The sequence below is a fragment of the Syngnathoides biaculeatus genome, chromosome 9, assembly GCF_019802595.1.
Source record: "Syngnathoides biaculeatus isolate LvHL_M chromosome 9, ASM1980259v1, whole genome shotgun sequence".
Taxonomy (NCBI): Eukaryota; Metazoa; Chordata; class Actinopteri; order Syngnathiformes; family Syngnathidae; genus Syngnathoides; species Syngnathoides biaculeatus.
In genome coordinates, this window is record NC_084648.1 from 31,224,287 (window position 1) to 31,247,972 (window position 23,686).

Sequence of the window (23,686 nt, forward strand, 5' to 3'; positions counted from 1 at the left end):
AAACTATATTCCTAGGGAATCCATGAAATCTGATCTATTATAAGTGCTGCGGTTTGTTAAGCTGAGTGAAGCTTCGGTAGTACAATGAAATGTGACATTTTTGAGAACTAGTCAACAACTGTGAGAATCGTGACATTACCCTGAGAAGCCAGTAACCCCCGGGTACATAGCCTAACGAAATGTCCGACCATGGAGGTTGTGGTATACGTACGGGACACAACCCCCCCGAAGGACATTGGCATGAGGGCCTGTTACCCGTAAACACAGAGCAAGCATTTGCGTGGTTGCTTACATCACTTTTAATGTTGGGTCATCAAAAGCGCTGTTCGACTACCAATTTCCTCTTGGTGATTATATATCGTCCTGTTGGTATCACCCTAGTGAATAACCCTTCCCTGAAGGATGGGACCACATAAAGCCAGCCTTCTGGCCAACCTTTGGGTCTATGAGTCTTTTTCAGTGCATTTTTCACCAACATCTTGATCGCTCCTGAAATGAGTTCTAGCTTGGGTACAGCCTCATCCTCACAGTGAATTCACGACATAGCATCTGGTTTACAGTTCTTGGCTCAAAGTCGGTAGGAGAACACGAAGTAAACCTGGCAAAAAAATAAAAAATAAAAATAGAACCCATCAGTCCATACATATTCATAAAAAGTTTACAAACCACAGTACTTTTGGGGAACTTTTACTCGTCCAAGGTCACTTTTCTCACCTTTCACACCAAGCTATTTTCTGTCTGAAATTTAATTATTGATGGGCTCAGAAGCACTTTTGCCATTCCAAGGGCACTAATGGACTCTCAGTGGGCACTTTTTGATGTACACATAGGGGAACACAAGGTTAAAAAGAAGCACATGGGGTTAAAAAAAGAGGGGGTACATGCTTCTCATGCCCACCCAATGGCACTGGCTCTGTTTGTCGAGATGTGGACTCAAAGGAACATGAAGTTTTTAACCTTCTCTACCACCTCTTCATATAGAAGGTGGTGTGCTGCCTGCCAGAGCCTGTACCAGCTATCTTCAAATGAGATGGAGGGTAGACTCTGAAATGGTCCCCTGACCAATTGCAGGGTACATAGAAACACACAACCCTTCACACTCACACCTATGGGGAATTTAGAGTCTTCAAGTAACCTACCGTGCATGTTTTGTGGCATGAGTGAGAAAACCAAATTACCTTGCGAAAACCCACTTAAAATAAGGAGACAGTATCCAAACGACACACAAGTGAGGCCAGCTTTGAACCAGAGTTCTCAGAACTGTGAGGCACATGCGCTAACCACTTGTTCACCGTGTGAAATGTGTATCACAGAATTTAAAGTTGCACAGAAACCTTTGGTCTTCAATTCAAAATCTACGCATCCATTCATTTTTTGTATAGCTTATCAAATATTAATTATTTTACTTAATATCAATTATATTGTTCTTTGTTTATGTTCTGACCTTTGTAATACATGATACAAAAGGAAGAAACTGAAAGTGTCTGATGAAGGCCAATTACGCTGCCAATAAAAGTTAAGCACTTGTTCTGTTTGTTCAGTAAAGATGGAAAAACAAGCATGTTATGAGCATAGTACACACCCTTGAAGAAGAGAATTTCCGAGTTGCACACAATTTACAGTGACACTGCCGCTTTCAGTCTTACAGACGTACCGTACTCTGTGAAGAGTTGCAATTTGGAGAATAAGTACACAGGTTCAAGTCCCGCAATGGTTAAACAGGTAAAAATGCAAAACGAATTTTTAGATAGATTAAAGTGCTTGGGTCACAGAGTGGGGCAGCTGGTAAAGGGTTGGTCTCACAGTTCTGAGGTCCGGGGTTCAAGGCCGTACCTGCCAGTGTGAAATTTACATGTTCTTCCCGTGCCTGTGTGGGTTTCCTCGGGGCGCTCTGGTTCCCCCCCACCCCCCCAAAACATTCAACATTAATTGGACACTCTAAATTGTCCCTAGGTGTGATTGGGAGTGCGGCTCTTTGACTCCATGTGCTCTGCGACTGGCTGGCAACCAGTTTAGGGTGTACCCAGCCTCCTGCCCGTTGACAGCTGGGATAGGCTCCAGCACTCCCCTAGTGAGGATAAGTGGCAAAGAAAATGGATGGATGGATAAAGTGATTACTGACTCCGTTGATGTGACCTTGACCAAGTCATTCTCCATGTTACCCTAGATCCAAGTAGTGCACTTCTTTCACTCTGAATCTTCCATTGTGTGATCTGGTTCTCTGTGTGGGTTGCAACCACTGTTCCCTCCAAGCTGTGTGTGTGTGCAATTGCGCACTGCTGATGTCGTCTCTGCGCACAGGCATTCTGCATTGCGCAAAAAAAAAAAAAAAAAAAAAAAATCTAACCCAAATTGAAAGCTCAGGAGTTGGTTCACATGATTAGGAGAAAGGTTGATATATTCTGCATCCAAGAGCGTAAGTGGAAATGTAGTAATGCTAGATGTTTAGGAGCAGGGTTTATTTTACCATGGAGTAGACAGGAGGAGAAATGGAGTATTAGTCATTTTAGAGGAAGAGCTGGCTAAGAATATCTTGGAGGTGAAAAGTGTATCAGATCGAGTAATGGGGCTGAAATTTTAAATTGAGGGTGTTATTTAAAATGTGATTAGCGGCTATGCCCCACTGGTAGAGGGAAACAGGAAATATGGAAGGAACTAGATGATGTAGTCCCGAAAGAGTGGACATCCAAGGTGATCAGAGAGACAAACAAGAGGGTACAAGAGGCATATGACGACATGTAAACCAGGTTAAACACAGAACATGGAGAAAAGCATCTCTACAGGTTGGCCAGACACAGGGATAGAGATGAGAAGGATGTGCAGCAGGTAAGGGTGATTAAGGATAGAGATGGAAATGTGTTGACTGTTGTTTGTAATGTACTAAACACATGGAAAGAATACTTTGAGAAGTTGATGAATGAAATCAGGGGGGAGTTAGAAAGGCACAAAAGAGGATGAAAAATTGAAAAGGCAGTTGGTCCTGATGACATACCTGTGGAGGCTGTTATGTGACAGAAGAGTCTCTGCTCAGATGAAGGGCAAAGTTTATAAAACAGTGGTGTGGCCAGCCATTATAGACACTGAAGAGACAACAGAAAGCAGAACTGGAGGCAGTAGAAATGAAGATCTTAAGGTTCTCGCAGGTTGGATAGAATTCGAAATGAGCTCATTAGAGGGACAGCAAAAGTTGGATGTTTTAGATACAAGGTTTGAGAGAGCAGATTTCGATGGTTTGGACATGTCCAGTTGGAAGAGAGTGAGTATACTGTATGTATTCATATATATCAAATTGTTTCTTAAAGTTTATTTCCTTAAAAAAATACAATGCTGTGCTAAACTGTATGGATAGTGACAGAGATGAGAAATGTTTCAGAGACGATTGGAACTGTAATTATTTGAAATCTTCGGTGTCCCTCATTCCAAAGATCAAACAAGAGCCATACTGACAAGAACAATCACAGCAATTAATAAATACAAATAACAAGTAGTTCAAGGAAATTACATTTATTTAAGATTGAATGATGATGTATGCATGACATTCCCATCCTGAAAATCGGTTACTTGTTGGAAATAAAGACTTTGAGGATGAGATTTCTTTTGATATAGTTTGAAAACAATGAGCGATGCCAGGAGGCAGAGAGCGGTGACAAAAACAGCAATGACCATGCACCACAATTCTTCCCCTTGTGATGCAGATATCAAATGTAACATCTCTCCCTTTGTATCATACACACAGTTGAGGTTGCTCTCCAATTTGTAGGTGATGTTACAGTCCTCCGTGAAGTCAACGTGGACAGCAGACACTTTGAAGACCTCATATGGAGGAATCAGCACCTGATTATTTATTCCCAGCGCAGAGTAATGGCTTATATCGGCACCGAAACACGTTTTCATCTCAAAACATGCAGAACTCCGTTGGAGACTCTTTTTGTCAGAAGCTAAAATAAATGAGCCGAACCGGACTTGTTTGTTAGAGATGTCCACATGTAAGTGCCTTTGTGTTCTGTAGCTGCCTTTTAGACATGTTACCTGGCTGTTTTTCAGACCCCGAATGGCTTCACTCAGAGAAGAATAAAGCCTCGGATCAATATATATTGTGTCATTTTTGCTCATTTGATGTCCACTTATGTTCGGCGTGTCCACTTTTTTGTTGGAATTCTTAAGGAAAGATTCTGTATACATGTATATGGCCACAGCATGTTGTTTCTCAATATATCTGTGTGCTGGCTTCCTTGCTTTTTCTTCTGCCTCGCTCCAAGCTTGACTGAAGTTTTTATAGGATCCCATTGTCTTTAGCACGATCGTATCAGTCAATACAATGGGTTTTGTATCGCAGCCATATTGCCTGGCGTTGAAGGCCTGTGTAGAATTCTCAACAAAAAGAAAAGTGGTGGGTCAGCATTGATCCAATAGGAGAAAATCCAACATTTTCTCCAAAGAATTTTATGCAAGTACCTTTCCAGATATGTACTGACAGTGGGACCGGAGATATATGATGACAGACACCATTAGGCATGTCATGAGAAGAAACGTAGCGATACATGCTAGGTTCTTCAGCCAAGTGCATCTGGAAGACAAGTAATAATTAAAAAGGGAATCAAAAATAAATGACTTCCTACCAGTGTTCAGGAACGAATCATATTTGACCCAGTGTTCAAAGTTCCACAGTACTTTGATTTTATATGACTCTACATGGTTCTTGATTATTACCACTTGGAAGTTAACATTAAGAAGAACATGTATCGACAACAGTTTCTCACCAGAATTAAATAGGAAACTGTGCAAAAATCTAATCAAAAGCAAACAGTAAGCAAATCAAGCAGATGATAAATGTCAGTTTATGCTCCATGCACATGTGCTAAATCCCATAACACACAAAAGAAAAGTCTTGCCACCAGACAGAGCAAATATGCCAGCTTCAATGACAATATTGTTTAATCAAACATTTTTATCTCCTTTCAAATAGCAATGGCTTAACATACGTTTCTATATGTAACCTGAATTAAATGTTTTTAGCATTGGATGAGTGAGCAAAGCATTCATTCTTTTTGTTTTATTTGGCCTCTTTAACTCTACGATCTACAGTAATGCCTTACAAATCCAAATAAATATTTAAAAAATAAAGAAATTACTTTGTGAGTCACTCAAAATAATTTGGTCTTACCCCATTTAGTGAAGCCTTGTGGTGGAGATTTGTTCTTAATTTCGAGACAAATACTATTACCGTGACCTGTTTTTGACTTTTGTATGTTGTCTTAGTTTTACTTTTTTCTTTTCATTCAGCACCCTGGCCAAATGAGATGCAAACCAGATCTGCTTGTCTTGCCACACCCCACACTGCAACACTGACGTCAATGTCTCTCGTTCTGAATCTATTCACGCAAAGTTACAATTACCCATTGTAATGAGGAAGTGTATAACATGTCTTTGAAAATAAGGATTTGTGGTATATTTTTTTTAATTACAGGTCTAATCCAGAGGAAATTTATTTTATTTGTATTTCATACAAATGTAGCTAAAATTTCACAAGAAGTATTTTAAAAATTCTCAACACAACAGAAATGAAATAAATTAGCGTCAAAGTCAGTTTCGAAATGTCACTTAGATTCGGCAAGTTCTGTATCTCCCCGGAATGTTATGTCACGCAAGCAAAAGATTGAAAAAGCTAGCAAAGATGGTGAGGAAGTATGTTGTATATGGCTGTTCTGCATCAAACGCTGACGGAGTCACCTTACATGAATGGCCGAAAGATGAACATATAGGCAGGTTATGGACCAGGTTTGTGAAGACAAAGCGGGCGCATTGGACTTACAAATCAAAGTGGACAGTAATATGTTCCAAGCATTTCACGGAGGACTGCTTTGTAAACCCAGTACAGCGTTCACTTGGCTTCGGTAGCAAGTAATACGTACGTGTTCAATTGTTTAGTATTGACAAGTATCTACCTTTCGATTTTTGTTGTACGCAAACTCAGTAACTAGTACAACAACAACAACAAAGGTCTCACTGTTGTGTGAAAGCAGCATCTGACGTTTAAACGTGTTTGAATTAGATTATTTCGTCAACAAGGTGTACGTAGTTTTCTTGAGGCACCTACCAGTCTGTGTTTTGGGTGTGAAGTTCCACGTAAACTTTGTCAGGTCTCACTAAATCTGGTCCTTGTGTTGCATTCGTCAACTTCGAACATATATGGTTCAATTATACCTGCATGGGATGCTTTTTGAACATGGGAAGAATAAGAAAATTCCTCCTCTTCAGTTCCTATCTCTTCCACAGAACATTCCATAAAAACTTCTTCATCACTGCTGTCTATCTCATCTCGATCCCACACGCAGCGTGTATGATTCTCTGTGTAGGAAGCCATTGTTTACTGGGGTTTTCTTGGCGTGACGTCACACGGAAGCAGTTTCAACAGAGCCTCGGGTTGAAACAGACATCGGAGGCATTGGGATTAGAAAGAAAATGTGCACTTTGGCGCTAATTTATTTAATTAATTAGTTGTGTTGAGAATTTTTAAAAATGTTTTTTTTTAAATGAAAAATTAGCTATGTTTGTGTGATTAATAAATAAAATATAGGTCCTCTGGATTAGACCTTTTAATGGTTAATGACAAAAGACTGAATATTCAGCACTGCAGAGCAACTCGACTCGACTCAAATACTTTTGATCACGCTGCATTATGCCAGGTTGTGGCCTTAGGTCAGTCTTGAGACCTTCGTGTTACCTGTTTGGGTTCTGTTTCTGAGTGTCTAAGCACAAAGGAGCATATTGCATAGTCATGTTTCTGGTTGTTGCCTTTCACCACAACTGATCCAGGCTGGCCTGTCGTTTGATATCTTTTCCACATGCTTGCCACTGTGCTTGGAAACAACAAACCTTCTGGCCAAATGTATAGTTAAGTTCAGAACTTCTGCCTCATCTAAAATATGTGCCTCTGCTAAAATCCTGGGAAAGACTGATCTAGAGACCATCTAACTTTCCAAAAATTACACAAAGCTACGATTTATTTAGATTAAAATTTCTGGAAAGAACCAAAAATGCTCAGCCCAGTCGAAATCTTTTTTTTTTTTTTTTTTTTGGTAAAGCTTGGGCCTGACGTCAAAGTGCAGGTCTGTGAATCGTTTTATTAATGTATTTCTCTGCTAACATTCTTGTAGTTGTCAGAACGATGGTTTTAGGGCGATGTTCCACTCGAGCTGCATGTGGCTGCTGTTGATGACATGTATTGTATGCAGAGTGCAGAGACAAGATAGAGTACAAAGTGCAGAGGGGCTATTTTCTCAATACGAACCCAGACAAAAACCTCACACAGGCTTGGGCTCACAATGAGAAGTACTATCAGAAAACGTGGGGTGTAAGAAAGTACAGACACTCTCCAATTTAAATTCAGCTGTGTTTTGAAAGTAGAAAACATTATTGAAACAATGTGCTGAGAAATTATTTTTCCCCTGAAGTCGTCTAGCATAGTTTGATATGTTTTGGGTGTCGCTCCATCGATTTTATTTTTTCCTGTCCAGCCTCATGGGGGTTTGGAGCCTATCTCATCTGACTTTCGCCACCCTGGACTAATTGCCAGTCAGCCACAGCACAGACACAGAACATTCACACTCTGTCTGTGTGGGAACTGAAGCCACAGAAGACAAATGCAACCCTACACCATCTGTGGTTTTGGCACTATCCGATATGAAGTTCCCTGGCCAAGGTGTGTCTCATCATATGATCCACCAAAGAGCCCTGCAAGAATGTTGATACAAAAAAGGTGAGTATCATTGAGAGAAACATTTCATTTTGCCTCTCTTATTGCAGGCGCTGTTGAACATGATATGCAGAACTGGCAAACAAAAGTGCCCCGACCATTGTATAGTGAAGGAAGAATTCAACTTTAAAAACTTTAATGATCAGACAAACGAATACTGTACTGATTACATGACTAATAACTACAAAAGGGAAGTAAAGCAAACATACTCTGAAGCGTGCCACGGCAATGACAGAAGTGCTATTTTTCATTGTTGCAAACAGTGTCCCAATTGAATGTTTCTCAAGGTGTCATGATTAAATGACTGCATATTTTAAATGTTGGGAGTTATATAACAAAGCACAATATCAAGCAACTTATCTCAGAAAGGTGAAGAATTCTGTTTGAGTTGACAAAGAGTAACGGAAGAGCCCACACCAAAGCCTGCATACAAAGGCTCACTGAACTGAGCTTTAAATCTGTGGATGAGCGCCATTGTTTCTGAGACGGAATAAAATGCCACAGTGTTGCCAGCATAGTCCAGGTACACGCCAATTCGTGACGCCCGGGGAACCTCCCCAAGGTCACGGTCTGTTTTGTTGTGCCAGGCGGAATATCCCGAGTCTGAGCAGAGCAGACTCCAAGACTTGTTGTTGTAGCCCAGCAGACTGTGTGAGTTCTTTCCCTTGCGACTGATACTTTTATAGGCCACTCCGAGGGAAAACTCCCCACTCCACTCCGCCTCCCAGTAAAATCTGAAACCAGTAAGCGGCTCTTTGCACAGCACTTGGGAAAAGCTGTCGAAGCGCTCTGGATGATCAGGATAAAACTGGATTGCTTTCTTCCTGGTGACCTTCTGGTTCCCGTCTGAGAGGACCAGCTCCTTATAGGCTGTATTTGGATCGAATGACATCTTACAGGAATCTGAAAATAAACCCATTTGTTTACCGAACTGAACAATCAAGACTCACAGTTCGTCCATGTTAACACACTATTGACATCTATCTATCCATGTCTGGAAATAAAATGTTCTGAAGTATGGACAGGGATTATGTTAGACAGAGAAACCTTGTGATGATTCTCAGCGACCATCTCCAAGGGGCTGAAAAAATAGCATTCACGCCATTGGCCCCAAAGAGGTAACCCTGACGTTAATGCGAGGTAGAAAGTAAGACAAAAGAATGTGCAATTAAATACTTACATCTTAAGAAGTCTGATCTTGCTTTTGGCTCCTCGAAATCCACTCTGTTTGGAACTGTGTTGGTATGAAAATATGAAATGTGAAACATTTCTTCTTTAGTTGAGATCAAATGAGCCTGTTTCTAGACGTTAAAGAAAAACCTCAGAAATTTGCATTTCTTTTTTGTCATCCTCATTCCTTTTGGGCAATTGGAATGTCCTTGATTTCCCTTTTTAATCATTTCCTGTTTTTAAGCAACATCAGTTTCATGGCTTAGGAACAGAATGAACTTGTTTCGAAACAGCTAAATCTAATAGCATCCGGTTCCCCCAGGTGCCTCATTGCAGTGCCAATGGAGTACCACAGTGAGTCAGACGCCAATAGGCTCATTTAAATAAACACCAAGTGTTAAATAAATCATTGCATATTGATTTGATTGAGGGTTCAATACTGGAATGAATGAAAATCAATTCTTAAGATAACTGATCTGTTAACAGTTATATATTTTGGCAAATAAGCCTTAAAGCAAGCATTAACTGTAAGATTGTATGACATCCAATTGAGTGACATTTCTCTTTGTCTACATCCTGTGGTTGAACTTGTGTATTACACTAGCTCTATGTCTTGGCTTTTAAAAGAGTGTATTATTGTTGGCATTTGCCAACTATTGACAACACATTTTTGAGCCAATTATCAGTTTGTAAGCATGTAATTTTTGAACATGTATCTGATTAACACAGTGCACTTATTACTTTTTATTTTTATTTTTTTCAAAGTCGTCAACTTTTACACTATGTCACCATCCAGTCCAGGTGGGGCCTTATTTCACAACCTTTGTGACGGTGGTCCAACCCACTAAGGACCACGACCAAGACAAAAAAAAAAATTACATTAACAGCACATGTTTTACGGAACAGTATTAGATTTATTGACAAAAGGCATCATTTCAGCAGAGAAATCCTATACATATATACTTATTTTTGTACTTGTTTTATTTTTACATACCGTATGTTTGCTGTTTTTTATTTTATTTTTTGTTTCAGTTCACACTTACCTTTGAGTCGCTTGTCTCCATTTCTTGGCAAAAGGATGTACACAGATGTTTCACCTACTGTTAAAGGAGGCACAGTGCATTTGTCAGTCTCTATATTAGTAGTTACAATGTTCTTTTTTGTATTTTGGACAAACCTGTTTTGGAGATTTGATTGAGTTCCTTTTTACATACATCATCCAGATGTTCCTTCATTTCTGTGGCTGTTTTGCTCATATCACTGAATGAGAATTGAGGGTTGATGAGCACCTTGGGCACCATGGCTTCCGGAGCAACACACAGGGTGGGAAAATTCTGGTCAACAATGCAGCAAAAAAAAAAAAAAACATCATCAAAACAAATTTTAAATAAAACATTTTTCATAGTGCTGCTTTGTGTGTAATGGAGTAGAACTCTACTGACCTTTATTACATTTAGAAAACTGACCAACCAACCAACTAGTTTGTAATTGAATGCCAACTTACATGAGCAGTTATTTATTAATTGAGCTGTTTTTCATGAATTCCTCAAGTTAAAAAAACACGAGTATATTATGAATATTTTAATAGGTTTGAAGACATTACAAAAGAGTCTTGGGTAAAAAGAAGAAAAAAAATTGTTCATTCATATGTGACTCCTGTGGACTGAGGTTGGATATGTTTTGGATCATGCACAAAGCGCACTAGAATACGTTCAGAACTGTTCCAAAACCATATTTTTAGGAGTTCTCAGTTTGTCTACTCAAGAATTTCTTTGTCGTTTTTTTACACCTGTTCAAATGGATGACACTAAGATGGGAAATGAACTGGAGACTGATCAAAAAGAAATCAAGGGGTGCTCAAGAGGCAAAAGCAACAGCATTGTAAAACAACGCAGATATGACAAAGAAACGAATGAAAATGAGTGACCTGTAGAAAGTGAATGTTGTCTTCCGTTTCCAGAATCTGCCTCAGCTCGGCATCTCTTCGCTGGAGCTCGAGTATCTCCTGTTCCAGGCGCTCCACGTAGCCGTCGGCTTGGGACATGGCCGCCTGCATGTTGGTTGTTATCAGCTGATGGATTTCAGCCTTCCAGCGCTCCACTGCCTGTAGCATCTCGTGGAATGTCTTATTACTCTCGGATTGGGCCCGGTGGGCACAGCTCTAACAGGAAGGGTCACTTTGTCAGGATGCTCAAATTACATAAAATAACATTTTGGGTTGACTCACTACGTGTCAAAGTGTCTCGATTTCTTTTGGTCTTACTTTGAGAACGTCAACATTATGTTTGAGCTCTTGCAGCTCTTTCATCCTCTCCTGAATAATGTGCTGGACTTCAGACTGTGTCACCACCAGCACTTTCTGACAGAAAAAAAGGATTATCAGAAGGACTTATTACATCTCATATCTTCTTACATCAGTATATTGGAGGCTGACTACATTTTGTTTCTATGTGTTTGTGTATGGCCGGTATGACATTTTCTTTGATAATTATTAAAAAGATCCTCAAGAAAGGGTTCTATTAACGATCCATTAAAGGTTCGAATATTTTAAACACCTTTGCGATTTTTGCTGTCACTTTGACAGAAAGTGAACTTTAGGCCAGTGATTAGTGTGGTTAAGAGTGAAAGCTGTAACCACCCAATATGCAGACAGTCCATGGAAGAGTGAGTGATGTAACTGACTAACCCTTGCTATAAGTGATATTTAGATTAACCAATAAAGAGGGTGTAATCATTGCTGTTTTGTGTAACGATGGGCCAGCAAATAACCAGGGCATCCTAAATTCAAGTACCGGTACCTTATGTGAAAGTACCTTTTAGAGCTTTTATTGAATAAACAGTCCCAAATTTCTGTGTACTGTATTTTTAGTCACACTTGCTGTACCTGTTTCTCAATGCGCTCCTCCTCTGCAGAGGTGATGTTGTGGCTGCGATGCTCCCGAACAGTACACAACACACATATACACATCTGGTCGGAGCGGCAGAACAGCTCCAGGCCCTTTTCATGCTGTGGGCAGATCTTCCTGTCCAAGTGGCCAGTTTCATCCACCAACTTGTGTCGCTTGAACGTGGACGACTCATAATGCGGCTTCACGTGCGTTTCACAGTAGTAAGCCAGGCACATTAGGCAGGACTTGACCGCCTTGTTGCGCCGACCCACGCAGAAATCACAGAAGGACTCTTGCTGCATGTAGGGGAAAGGAGTAAGCTCTGGAAACTGGCGGCGGGGCTCCTGGTAGGTGTCCGGTAGATTACGTCTCAGCACGGGCCTCGGCGTGAAGGTTGCTCTACACTGGGGGCAGCTGTACACACCCATATGGTCATACTGATCCCAGTAGATCTTGATGCAGTCCAAGCAGTAAGTGTCCCCACATGGGATGGTGACTGGGTCTCTCAGGGCATCCACACAAAGAGGGCATATGTCGTCCGGAGGTAAGGGGAAACTTGAGTCAGCCATGATTCTTGGAGAAAAAAGTGGAAGCACAGCCTTCTTAACATATGTAGTCCTGCAAAGTCCTGTGACTCAGTCAAGAAGTATCTCAAACAAATAAGGCAGAAGTGACCCAACACGGTGAGACCATGCTATTTTATGCTGACATTTCAGAAGGGGATGTTTTGTGTAGACTACAAACAGACTATGGCTTTTCACCCTCAATTCTTCTTTCCCCCATTTTGTGAGTCAATATAGGAGTCTGCAACCCTGTCAAAATGTATCTACCAATTCACACACAAATACAGCACGTTATGACCATGGCAGTTTCTTAAAATAATGTATTGACTCTTTTTTATAGATTAATGGAGAAACTTTGAAATGTTGTTGGAACCATACATACTTTAATAGATTCCGAATATATAAAAGAGGGGAAAAAAACAAGTCAGAGACTGCTGAACAAGAATAGTCATTGAAAATTATACAATTGCATTAATGATCCATATACTTTTTGGTCTAATGTTTTTCCTGCTCTCCAGGAAAGTAAAAGAAAAGCAATGGCAAATTATACAACAATAAAAAAACCTGCAATAAACTGTCTCTAAATCCTGAATTGTAAGGAAACCAGTTGAGTATTATTTAAAATGTGGACTGATGTCCTTACTACTGGCTTTTACTGTGTCAAAATGATTGACTGTGAAAAAGGCCTTTAAATCAGCAGTCATTGAACCTTAAGATGTTTGCAGTGTACAATAAATGAACAGGATTGAACTGTGGCTGAGTTTCAGGTGCGTTGGCACACAGTCCATTGACAACACACACACACACACACACACACACACACACACACACACACACACACACACACACACCACACACACACACACACACACACACACACACACACACACACACACAATTCATTTATTGTGGATTTATGCACAATTCCACAAACTGATTGTTGATACGCTTCCAACTGTTTCCAACTTTCCATGTGATTGAGCAGTGTCTCATGGTGGTGGCTGTTTTGAAAACAACTCTGTTTACCCTGGGAATTGAAAATATGCTGGATGTGGGCACCCAGGCAAATATGTTAAAGCGGACAAACTGTGCTAAGTGACAGAGCAGGATGAGATCAGGTGTGAAAAGTGGGCGTTTAGCAACAGTTTAATGTAATATATACACCAGCTCAAATAAATATTTAACATCACCATTTTTCTCACTAAATATATTTCCAAAGGTGCTACTGAGCTGAAATTTTCTCCAGATATTGGAAACAACCCATGTAATCACATACACATACACATACAACAAAAAAGCTCTGAAATTAGATTGTATATAATCATGTGAAATGACAGAGAAAAATGATTGATCACATCAACTGGTATTTATTTAATATTTTGTACAAAAGCCTTTGTTTAGAATGACAGGTTGAAGATGATGTTAAAGATAAAGGTTAAAGAAGATACTCTATGGAGAAACTGTCACGACCTATCGGTGTGGGGGATGACCCAGATGCAGGACTCCGGAGGCGCAGAGGCATCTTGGGAAAAGTGTTTATTCGTTCCAAGGTCGGGGATCAGGCAGACATTCAACGGGAACAGCGGTAACCAGGATGTCAGGCGTAGAAGGCAGGTCAGTGTCACGTCCCATCGGAACGAGAGGTAGGACCCAAATGCAGGAACTCGGAAGACGCAAGGTAGTTCAAGAAGAGACACGTTTATTGTACGCAGAGGTCGGGGATCGAGCAGGTAGTCCGGTGCAGCAGCGGTAGTTGTGACGTCGGGCGAAGACAACAGATGAGCGGACAGGCAGGAGTCGGTACACGGGGAACCAATCAACGCAGGCAGGAGTGTCAAGAAGTTAGGCTTACAGGGTTGGTCGGAGAACGGACGCCCCCCCCTGAACCCCAGACTGGTGGCCATCCAGGCCACCAAACACGAGGCGTCCGGGCGGACAGGTCAGGAGGACGACCTGGACGCCAAGCACCAGGGTCCCCATGGGACGATTCGGGCGGACGACCTCTGTGAGGAACCAAACGGCGAGGCAGGAACCAGAACGAGGGAGGCCACTGCTCCGGACGAAAACCTCCCACGCCGTCGTTGCAAGACGACCAGGGATTGGTCGCCAACGAGGCCAGGTCCTGAAGCGGCTGGGCGAACTCAGGAGCGAAGAAGATGATGGAGAGCAGGACCAGAGCCATGACTGCCACCCCGAAGTCTCTCCAGCTCCTGGGTGGCTCCACAGAACTCCCCAGCGCCTGCTGGACAGGGACGTGAGAAGGCGGCGGCGCCAGTACCGCCCCCTCCTGGACAGGGACGTGAGAAGGCGGCGGCGCCAGTACCGCCCCCTCCTGGACAGGGATGTGAGAAGGCGGCGCCATCACCGCCCCCTCCTGGAGAGCAACTTGAGAAGGCGGTGCCATCGCCGCCCCCTCCTGGACAGCAACTTGAGAAGGCGGCGCCATCGCCGCCCCCTCCTGGACAGCAACTTGAGAAGGCGGCGCCATCGCTGCCCCCTCCTGGACAGCAACGTGAGAAGGCGGCGCCATCGCCGCCCCCTCCTGGACAGCAACGTGAGAAGGCGGCGCCATCGCCGCCCCCTCCTGGACAGCAACGTGAGAAGGCTGCAGCAGCATCACCAACTCCACCTCCTCCTGGACGGGAGCGTGAGGCGGCTGGGGAACTGTCACCACCTACTGGACAGGAACGTGAGGGCGTGCCCGTCTCCGACAGAGCAGGAACGGGGAGCGGCCGCGGGCCGGTCGCCGACAGAGCAGGAACGGGGAATGTCCGCGGGCCGGTCGCCGACAGAGCAGGAACGGGGAACGTCCGCGGGCCGGTCGCCACTGCCACTCCAGAGCACGGACGAGAACCGGCTGTGGAGACGTCGCCACCTCCTGGACAGCAACGTGAGGCGGCGTCGGGTCGGTCCCCACTGGCACGTGAGCTTGCACTGCATCCGTTGAAACGGCAACGTGGGCGTGGCGCGGTGGCGAATCCGTTTCCAGGGCAACGTGAACCTGAGTAGGCGGGGAGTCAGTCGAAACTGACACGTGGGCGTGTCTCGGGAGCGGGTCAGTTCCAACTGCCGCGTGAGCTCTGCTCGGAACCGCCAAAACCTTGACGTGGGAATGGCGAGGAGGCGGGTCAGTCTCCACAGCTACGTGCACTTGGCGAGGTGGCGAGTCTGTTCCCACTGTGGCGTGCACTTGGCAAGGGGGCGGGTCGGTTTCCACGGCAACGTGAACCTGAGTCAGCAGCGAGTCCGTCGCCGTTGCGACGTCAGCGTAGCTCGGCTGGATCGCCAATCCTTGCCGGACCTGGGCCGTGAGAGCCGCCAATTCCGCGCTCTGCCGCTCAATCTCCGCCCGCAGTTCGCGGCAGAACGCCTCGGGATTTGGCGACTCCTCCTCCCTCTGGGCTGGAAGCTTCGCCACCTGCTGCGGGTCTGCCGGTCTCACCGTTGCCGGCGAGGAGTGGGAGGACGTTGTCTTCGTTGCCGCGCAGCGAGAGACACCAGGGAGCGCCCGGCCGGGGCGTCTCCTCTGTCCGCCACGCGGAGGTCCCGGGTAGATGGCCAATCGGGTTCCCTCGTACCGATTAGTGTACTTGGATCTACCGGGCGAAGTCGCTCGGGTGCTGGAAACGCGGGGAGGCGGCGCAAACTGACTGGGGTGAAAGATCGGACGAGCAGATTCATATTCAAATTCGTCGGAGTCGTACTCAGGCAGCCGGTCATACAAATCGTGGTCCTTCTCATATTCCGAAAAGTCAGAGTCCAGAAGAATATGAGGAGCCGGACGGGTCGTGTTCGGGACGTATTCATACCTCGCTGGCGGAGCGTAAGACACGGAAGTGGAGGACATCAGGGAGCCTACCCGGATTGGGCAGGCTTGGTCCTCCGGCAGACGGTCTACCTTGCGTCGGTCCCGGCGACGCCGGGTCTTTCCTGCTGGGTCCTGTACAGGCCAGTTCGTTCTGTCACGTCCCATCGGAAACGCGGGTAGGACCCAAATGCAGGAACTCGGAAGACGCAAGGTAGTTCAAGAAGAGACACGTTTATTGTACGCAGAGGTCGGGGATCGAGCAGGTAGTCCGGTGCAGCAGCGGTAGTTCTGACGTCGGGCGAAGACAACAGATGAGCGGACAGGCAGGAGTCGGTACACGGGGATCCAATCAACGCAGGCAGGAGTGTCAAGAAGTCAGGCTTACAGGGTTGGTCGGAGAACGGACGAAGGTCGGTACACACAGGTTCAGTCAGGAATACGAGGGTGCTGGAACGGGACATAAAGCTCAACGAACTGGCGGAGGACCAGTCGTCACCGGGTCCTATCTATACAGGGGATGATCAGCCCGCATGAGGAGCAGGTGTGCGCCTCCCAATCAGCGCAGCCGTGCGGGCACCTGCACAGCTCATGCTGAAGCGGCAGGATCATGACAGTCAGTGGCTAAGCAGGGATCGGTCCACGTGAGATCAGGAACAGGATTGCGAGAGTGCGGGAAGGAGACATTAAGCAACGATCTGGCAAATGCCAGTGACAAAACTCCAACTTAAATACATCATTTAATTACAGTCCCAATATTAAAGGTCAAGTGTCATCAAACAGATGATTTTTGGTATATTATTAATGGAAAAACCCACAGCCAATATAGTCCCATGTGTTTTTTCACCACAAAACATGATTTTGACATATACAGCTTTTTGTAACTCCCGCCATGAAAATCCTCTCGAGGGATTTGTTTTCGAGAATAAGCAGTAAGTGACGTACAGCACAGAGGCGTCCCCTCGTGGACTCGTTTGTTTCCATTAGTTTTACCTCCGGGAAGGTAGCTCATTGTTCCTTCGTGTTAGCCAAAATTCTGGCTCATTGCATTGCTGGAGATAGCTTGAACACTCGGGAGAATGGAATTACCCTTCATAAGTTTGAAAGAGACCCTATTCGTTGTGAAAAATGGATTGCACGGGTGCAGAGGACGAGAGCTTTGTGGATTCCAAATAACAGGTAGGTGTGTATACAGCTACTAAAAAAAAAAAAATTGTTTATGGCGGACCACATAATCGGTCTCTCTCATAACGTAACAAAAGATCCGCGTATGAAATGTGTTGATGTGCGTGTCGCCCAGCCAACAATGTCTTGATAGTGTTCATCGCGTACTGTGGCAACTTTGAACATACCCCTAAAAGCAACATAGCTAGGCTCCACCTCCTCCTTATATGCCACCACGGGCTCCAAAACTCAGCCACACGGGCTGAGGCGCTGCGTCCGGTGGTCACAGCTTCTGCGAAGGCTGCGCGTCGGGCTTTGCGATGGGGGCGGCTCTGAAGAACCCAGCCGAGAATGTGTTACTCAGTAGCGTGCGCGCATAAAGCGCCCCGGCTCGACTGTGACTAAAGCAGCACCGCTCGGCTCTGTTATAAGCCACACCAGCCAGCTGCGATGAGTCGCGATGGCTTATCTCCGCCGCGGGAGTGGATCGGATGGGATGCGGTTTGGCCGTGATCGGATATCATCTGAATATGGCTCGAAACAATAGTCTAATATTGCCCTGAGGGCTCGAAACAATAGTGTAATATTGCCCCGGTAACTTCACTCGGTTGTGTGGTGTTGTCCTTTTCGAAAAGAGCTTCGGTGTCAGAAGGGGCGTTGGAAAAATGCGAATATCTCTGTTGTACGGCTTCCATAGTAGCAGGCACTGTGCGTTTTCAACGGCGGAAGTGACGATGACGTCAAGGAAAGAGGACGCGACTAATATGGCGACCACTTGGATGTTGGGGGACACTCAATTGCGCAACTTTGTGAATGGATGACGCGCTCTCCGCTAATTTTTTATTCCCGTATAGACATTGAAGTGAATAAGTGAATATATGTAGTTTTTATTACAATATCCATTTTAGAATGTTTATGGGGATGACACCCGAGCTTTAAACAGCTGAGAGCAGTGAGAGGTGTCACCGGCCGGGGCAGTGGCCACGCCCCTCTTGGCCGTGGTCCAGCCTGGCTCATGACAGAATCCCCCCTTTAAGGCGCGGATCGCAGACGAACCTAACAGAAGAAACACACACACACACACACACACACACACACACACACAAAACATGTCTAGGGGCAGGTGGAAGGGATCCGGGGGAGGGCTCATCCCCCCCAACCCCAGTCTGTCTGGTGGCCGTCCAGACCACCAAAAACGAGGCGTCCAGCTGGCCAGGTCAGGAGGTCGACCCGGATGCCAAGCACCAGGGTTCCCACGGGGTGATTCGGGCGGACGTCCTTGAGGAGGAACCCAACGGCGAAGTAGGAACCAGACGGAAGCATGCGACTGCTCTGGATGATGACCTCCCAGTACGTGGTTATGAGGCAGCCAGGGATCGGTTGCCGCCGAGGTTCGGTCAGGAGACAGCTGTGGGTCGGTCACCACCAAGGTTAGGTCGTGAGGCGGACAGGGGCTGGTCGCCGCCGAGGCTAGGTCGTGAGGTGGCCAGGAACCAGTCGCCGCCAAAGCTTGGTCGTGCTGGTGAGGAGTGGATGGACGATGGCAGTGTCTTGGTCGCCGCGCAGCGGGAGGCACAAGGGGGCACCCTGCTTGGGAGTCTCCTCTGGCTGCCACACGGAGGACCCAAATGGGTTCCCAAAAAATGATTGGAGGACGAGGACCTGGACCTACCAGGCAAAGGCACTCGGGAGCTGGAAACACGGGGAGGTGAAACAAATTGACTGGGACTAAAGATAGGGACAGGAAATTCACAGTCAATGTCTGAATCGCACCCAGGCAGCCAGTCATATAAATTTAAGTCTTCCTCAAAGTCTGAAAAATCCGAGTCCAAGAAAATATGAGGTGGTGAACGGGTCGGGGTCGGAACGTAATAATGACACACAGGAGGTGCGTGTGACAAGGATGAAGAGGACGACATCATGTAGCCTACCCGGATAGGATATGCTTGGTCCTGCGGCAGGCGGTTTGCCTGGCGTCGTTCCCGGCGATGCCGAGTCTTTCCTGCTGAGTCCTGTAGATCGTTCTGTCATGACCCATCGGTGCGGGGGAGTACCCAAATGCAGGACTCTGAAAGCGCAGAGGCATTTTGGGAAAAGTGTTTATTCGTTCCAAGGATGAGGATGAGGCAGTCAACGGGAGCAGCGGTAACCAGGACGTCAGGCATAGAAGGAAGGTCAGCAGGCAAGCAGGGATCAGTACACGGGAGATCAGGAACAGTATTGCGAGAGTGCGGGAACGAGACATTAAGTAACGATTTGGCAAATTCCAGGGACAAAACTCCAACTTAAATAGATCACCTAATTACAGTCCCAATGTTAAACAGCTGAGAGGGGTGACAGGTGTCACCGGACAGGCCAGTGGCCATGCCTCTCTTGGCCGTGGTCCAGCCTGGCTCATGACAGAAACTAGTCGAATGCATTGCTCTGTTTTGATTTTAGCCCAATCCTACACACAAGCAGTTTTCAAATCTTGAAAGTTCTTTGGGCTTCTTTTATGGACCTTGAACTTCAGTTCCTTTCAGTCAGGTGGTAGGCTGGATATTTCTAACCGCTTTCCCCCCCTTTGAAACCAATTTAGAGTCAGCATCTATTGGACCTGCTGAAATGTCCACCCCAATTTAATTTTAATCATCCTTGTAGATGGCAGGAGATTTTTGTCAAAAATATCTCAGTAAATCTGCCCATTCTTCTTTCTTTCCTTCATAAATGTGAAGTTCACCAATACCATTTGCTGAAAAGCAGCCCCACACCACCATGTTCCCACCTCTGAACTTCGGTTCTGGTTTTAAGGGCAATGTGCAGTGGCATTTCTCTTCTAAAAGTGATGAGCATTAAAGGTTCCAAAGAGTTCCATTTTGATCTCATCAGATGAGAATATATTCTCCCGCTATTTACCTGGCTTTTCCAAATGTTGTTCAGCAAACTTCAAAGGAGCTTTGTTCAACAATGGGTCTTGTGTGTTGAGCATGCATACAGGCCATGGTGGCGAAGCATACGACTCGCGGTTTTCCTTGTGACAACAGTACCTGGTAATTTCAGGTCTATTTGAAGCTCTTCACAGGTGGGCCTTGGATCTTGGACAATGCTTCTGATTGTTTTTTTGCACTTAATTGACACAAGTTTACAGTGGTATGATTGGCTTCCGACTTACTGTATGTATTTGGATGTCAACTGTGCTCACTGGAATGTTCAAAGCTCAGGTGACCAATGCCACTGTTGTGTTTTGCAACAACTAGTTTGCAATGGTCTTGAAACAGCTCTCTTCACTTGCCCGTCATGAGATGTTTTGACTCACACCTAAGCAACGCGAATTTTTTTTAAGCCATCAATTAGGACTGAGCAAGCTGATATTCATTTTTAAGGACAATGCTGTTTGATTATTGACAGATTTTAGGTGTTGCCTTAAATATTAAAGTGTTAAATATTTCAGCCGCACTTCCTTTCTATCACATATAGTAACATATTAGTGCTAAAAAAGTTGCTCATTTAAAAATGCTGTGAGTGTAGTCCATATATCTTTGCTGGTTGAATTTTTTTTACATTTCCAAGTACCAGCTGTTAGAGAGTGCCCTATAAAGGTGTTAACCTCGGAAACTCAGAATAACTACATGCAGTGTTTTCTACTGAATTTGACCTGATCATATTTAATTACATGCCCTCTTGTAGGATCCTGTTACAGTTTGCTCCTTTGGATGCGGAAGTATTGGGGTTCATATGATGATGAATAATTCTGTTTAAACGTTGTGAGGCCTTGCTACAGCATGCTTTGCACAGAACACACTACGTCAAAAAATGTGTTTGCATGAATCTGTTTGTGGAGGTGGTGCTATAGTAGCATACGTAGGTGGAACTTCTTGGATGAGTCATAAGGAACATGTATCACAGCTGTGAGGGGTGTCACATGGAGTGGATCCCTGATGTGTAGTGGAATCAAGCAATGGATGGGTGGGGAGGCGGGCTGTGCAAGCCTATGTCAGAAAAAGGAAAGAGCAGAGAAAACGTGGTACTTAAAGGAGTGCAACCCAGCTGGAGACGGAAGAAGCCATTCTGTCTGTCACAAAGAGCAAGTCAAACATAGGACATTTTTGGGATCATCAAGCCAATAGTCACAGACAACCCAAGTAAATAAAGTATGCAGCTTCTAAATTATGATTTTATTTCTTAAAGGGGAAACAAAATCAATAAATACAGCATAAAAACAAAACAATATTTAAGACAAAAAAAGTCATCATGCGTAAAGTCAACCATAGTTGTGACAGTGGAAACAGCAAATTTACTCGCAGAGTACCTGGATGACTTACTGTGAATCATTATACAATGAATTCTGCTGACTATCAGAGAATCCTGCAGGTGGCACTGGTAGTATAATACTACATGCTGCTGCCTAACATGCACATGGTGTGGAATTTTTGTATGCGACAACAGACAGATGATGCTGTTGCTTGTTATAATGTTATACAGTAGGTGTCACCAACAACTACTACTTCTTGGGTGCTGATTAATGCAAAAGGACACCAGTTTGATACACACTTGTGAAATAACATATTTGGTCAAATTACCATTAATAATGTTATTCCTGTATGTTATTATTAAGAATGATATTAATTAATAGGACATTATTTATCATGTTCTTGATGTCTGCCAATAATTAGAAGAGATAATCAATATGCAACATGTTCTATTCTTCTAAATCTCTGCAGGTGTTTTCATTTTCAAATGATCATTTCTACAAAGTTCCTAGAAAATCACAATATCCTAGCAATATAAAGCTATTTTTAGAACAGGCACGTGGGCTGTTCAACGGGTCTTTGGGCGTCCTCGCGTACAACGTCGGTGATCCTTTTTAAAGAGCTTTTTAAGAGTTCCAAATGTACTTTGAAAGCAAAAATTCACAAGACTTATGTTGTTCAAAACACGAAATGCAAGTTTATAAAGTAAACATACAGTATAACAATCATTTATGATTGTGAAACAATCATGATTTTCAATATTAGCTGATGAAACAAGTTTTTCAATATTCCCATAAAAATAATATGACTTCAAACCTTTGGTTGTGAACATACAAATACTGTTCATACAATGATGAAATGAAGGCCGAAATGCATAGAAACCAATTTAGCATGTTAGGATCTGTCTTCAGTGGTCACTCTTACTGTGACAGAGCAAATAAACTCATGGGAAAAAATTTTCTTCAATCAATCACAACAAAACCGAGAAAGATGTTTTTGGCTGTTAAAAAAAAATGGGACTGCTGTTAGTAAACCCCCAGAGTCACTCTTTAAAGACGATGGACCAAGTCTGTAACCTGGGGAGTTGATAAGCTCTGTCCTGAATTTCTACATTCAGATAAAATTCAGCACTAAAACAGCCTTGAACCAGCTGAAGCACATGTCCAGAGTGAAGGATTGCATCTGCCACACAGGCCAGCAGAAGCTTATCAATGCTTTTATCTCAAGTAAACTTGACTATTGAAACGGTCTTCTTACTGGACTCCCCAAAAAGAGCATTAAACTGCTGTAGGTCATTCAGAATGTTGCATCTTGGATTCTGACCAGAAAAAAAGATTTAGACAAGAGACAAGTCTTAAAAAGATAAGACATTAAAACACATTAGTCCAGGACTAAAGTCTCTACATTGGATCCCACACAGCTTTAGAATAGACTTTGAAGCTCTGCTACCGGTTTATAAATCACGAGTTTAGATCGTGAATACACTAATGCAAATTGAATACTATAACTAACTTTATAAATTGTAAATATATAAAAATGGACCAACGGTGCAAAATTTCAACTTCAAAAGTGTTTCGACTGCACAGACGGAGGGTCTGAAAATTTAGCTAGCAGCCTGGACGAATATACGAATGCTGTTACATCATGTGAGAATTTCTGTGAGGAGGTGTACATAGATAAAAACTTTTCGCATGATAAAAACCTTTCGCATGTTGCCTTTTGCCTGTGGTCGTGAAATCTTTTCAACATCTTTTCCTGGACCACCTCAAGACCGCGACAAGTCCCCAGCTGGAACCACCTATCGAGCACACAGGTCTGCAGATAATACAATTAAAATGGGTCTGCACTTCATTCTTCAAACACTTTGACAGCATGGGAACCTAATCGAGGATCCTGTTCATGGACTTCCCCTCTCCGTTCAACACCAGCATCCCCAAACTGCTCTCCCTCAAGTTTCTCCAGCTCAGTGTCTTGCCTCCCATCTGCCAGTGGATCGACAACTTCCTGGAGACAGGCAGCACACATCAGGTGAGGATGGGGGACATCACCTCATCCACACACACCATCAGCACTCGGGCACCCCAAGGTTGTATACTCTCTTCGCTCTCTCT

General features: G+C 44.2%; 2 protein-coding genes and 1 long non-coding RNA gene across 7 annotated transcripts; 1 reads left to right on the forward strand and 2 right to left on the reverse strand.

Annotated features, from left to right (window-relative positions):
• Positions 1-3,488: 3,488 nt before the first annotated feature.
• On the reverse strand, positions 3,489-6,367 carry LOC133506249 (T-cell ecto-ADP-ribosyltransferase 2-like). 5 transcript variants are annotated; one of them, XM_061830206.1, is made up of 3 exons: positions 6,098-6,367; positions 4,456-4,567; positions 3,489-4,359 (listed from the first exon to the last, which is right to left on the reverse strand). In XM_061830206.1, the coding sequence occupies exons 2-3, from the start codon at positions 4,519-4,521 to the stop codon at positions 3,505-3,507; spliced, it is 921 nt and encodes a 306-aa protein (XP_061686190.1). In that variant the 5' UTR covers positions 4,522-4,567; positions 6,098-6,367; the 3' UTR covers positions 3,489-3,504. The 5 variants fall into 5 exon arrangements, with proteins under 5 accessions (XP_061686190.1, XP_061686188.1, XP_061686189.1 ...); XM_061830204.1 differs by having other exon boundaries at positions 3,489-4,371; positions 6,098-6,364; XM_061830205.1 differs by lacking the exon at positions 6,098-6,367 and adding an exon at positions 5,813-5,960 and having other exon boundaries at positions 3,489-4,371.
• A 199-nt stretch (positions 6,368-6,566) lies between these two features.
• LOC133506250 (uncharacterized) lies at positions 6,567-11,024 on the forward strand. The gene is made up of 3 exons (XR_009796439.1): positions 6,567-6,699; positions 7,518-7,759; positions 10,887-11,024. It is a non-coding gene; the product is annotated as an uncharacterized LOC133506250 (long non-coding RNA).
• ftr84 (finTRIM family, member 84) lies at positions 7,813-12,383 on the reverse strand. Its single transcript, XM_061830201.1, has 7 exons — positions 11,811-12,383; positions 11,190-11,285; positions 10,854-11,087; positions 10,104-10,260; positions 9,970-10,026; positions 8,937-8,990; positions 7,813-8,659 (listed from the first exon to the last, which is right to left on the reverse strand). Exons 1-7 carry the CDS (start codon positions 12,381-12,383, stop codon positions 8,118-8,120), a joined length of 1,713 nt encoding a protein of 570 aa, XP_061686185.1. The 3' UTR covers positions 7,813-8,117.
• Between the last annotated feature and the right edge of the window lie 11,303 nt (positions 12,384-23,686).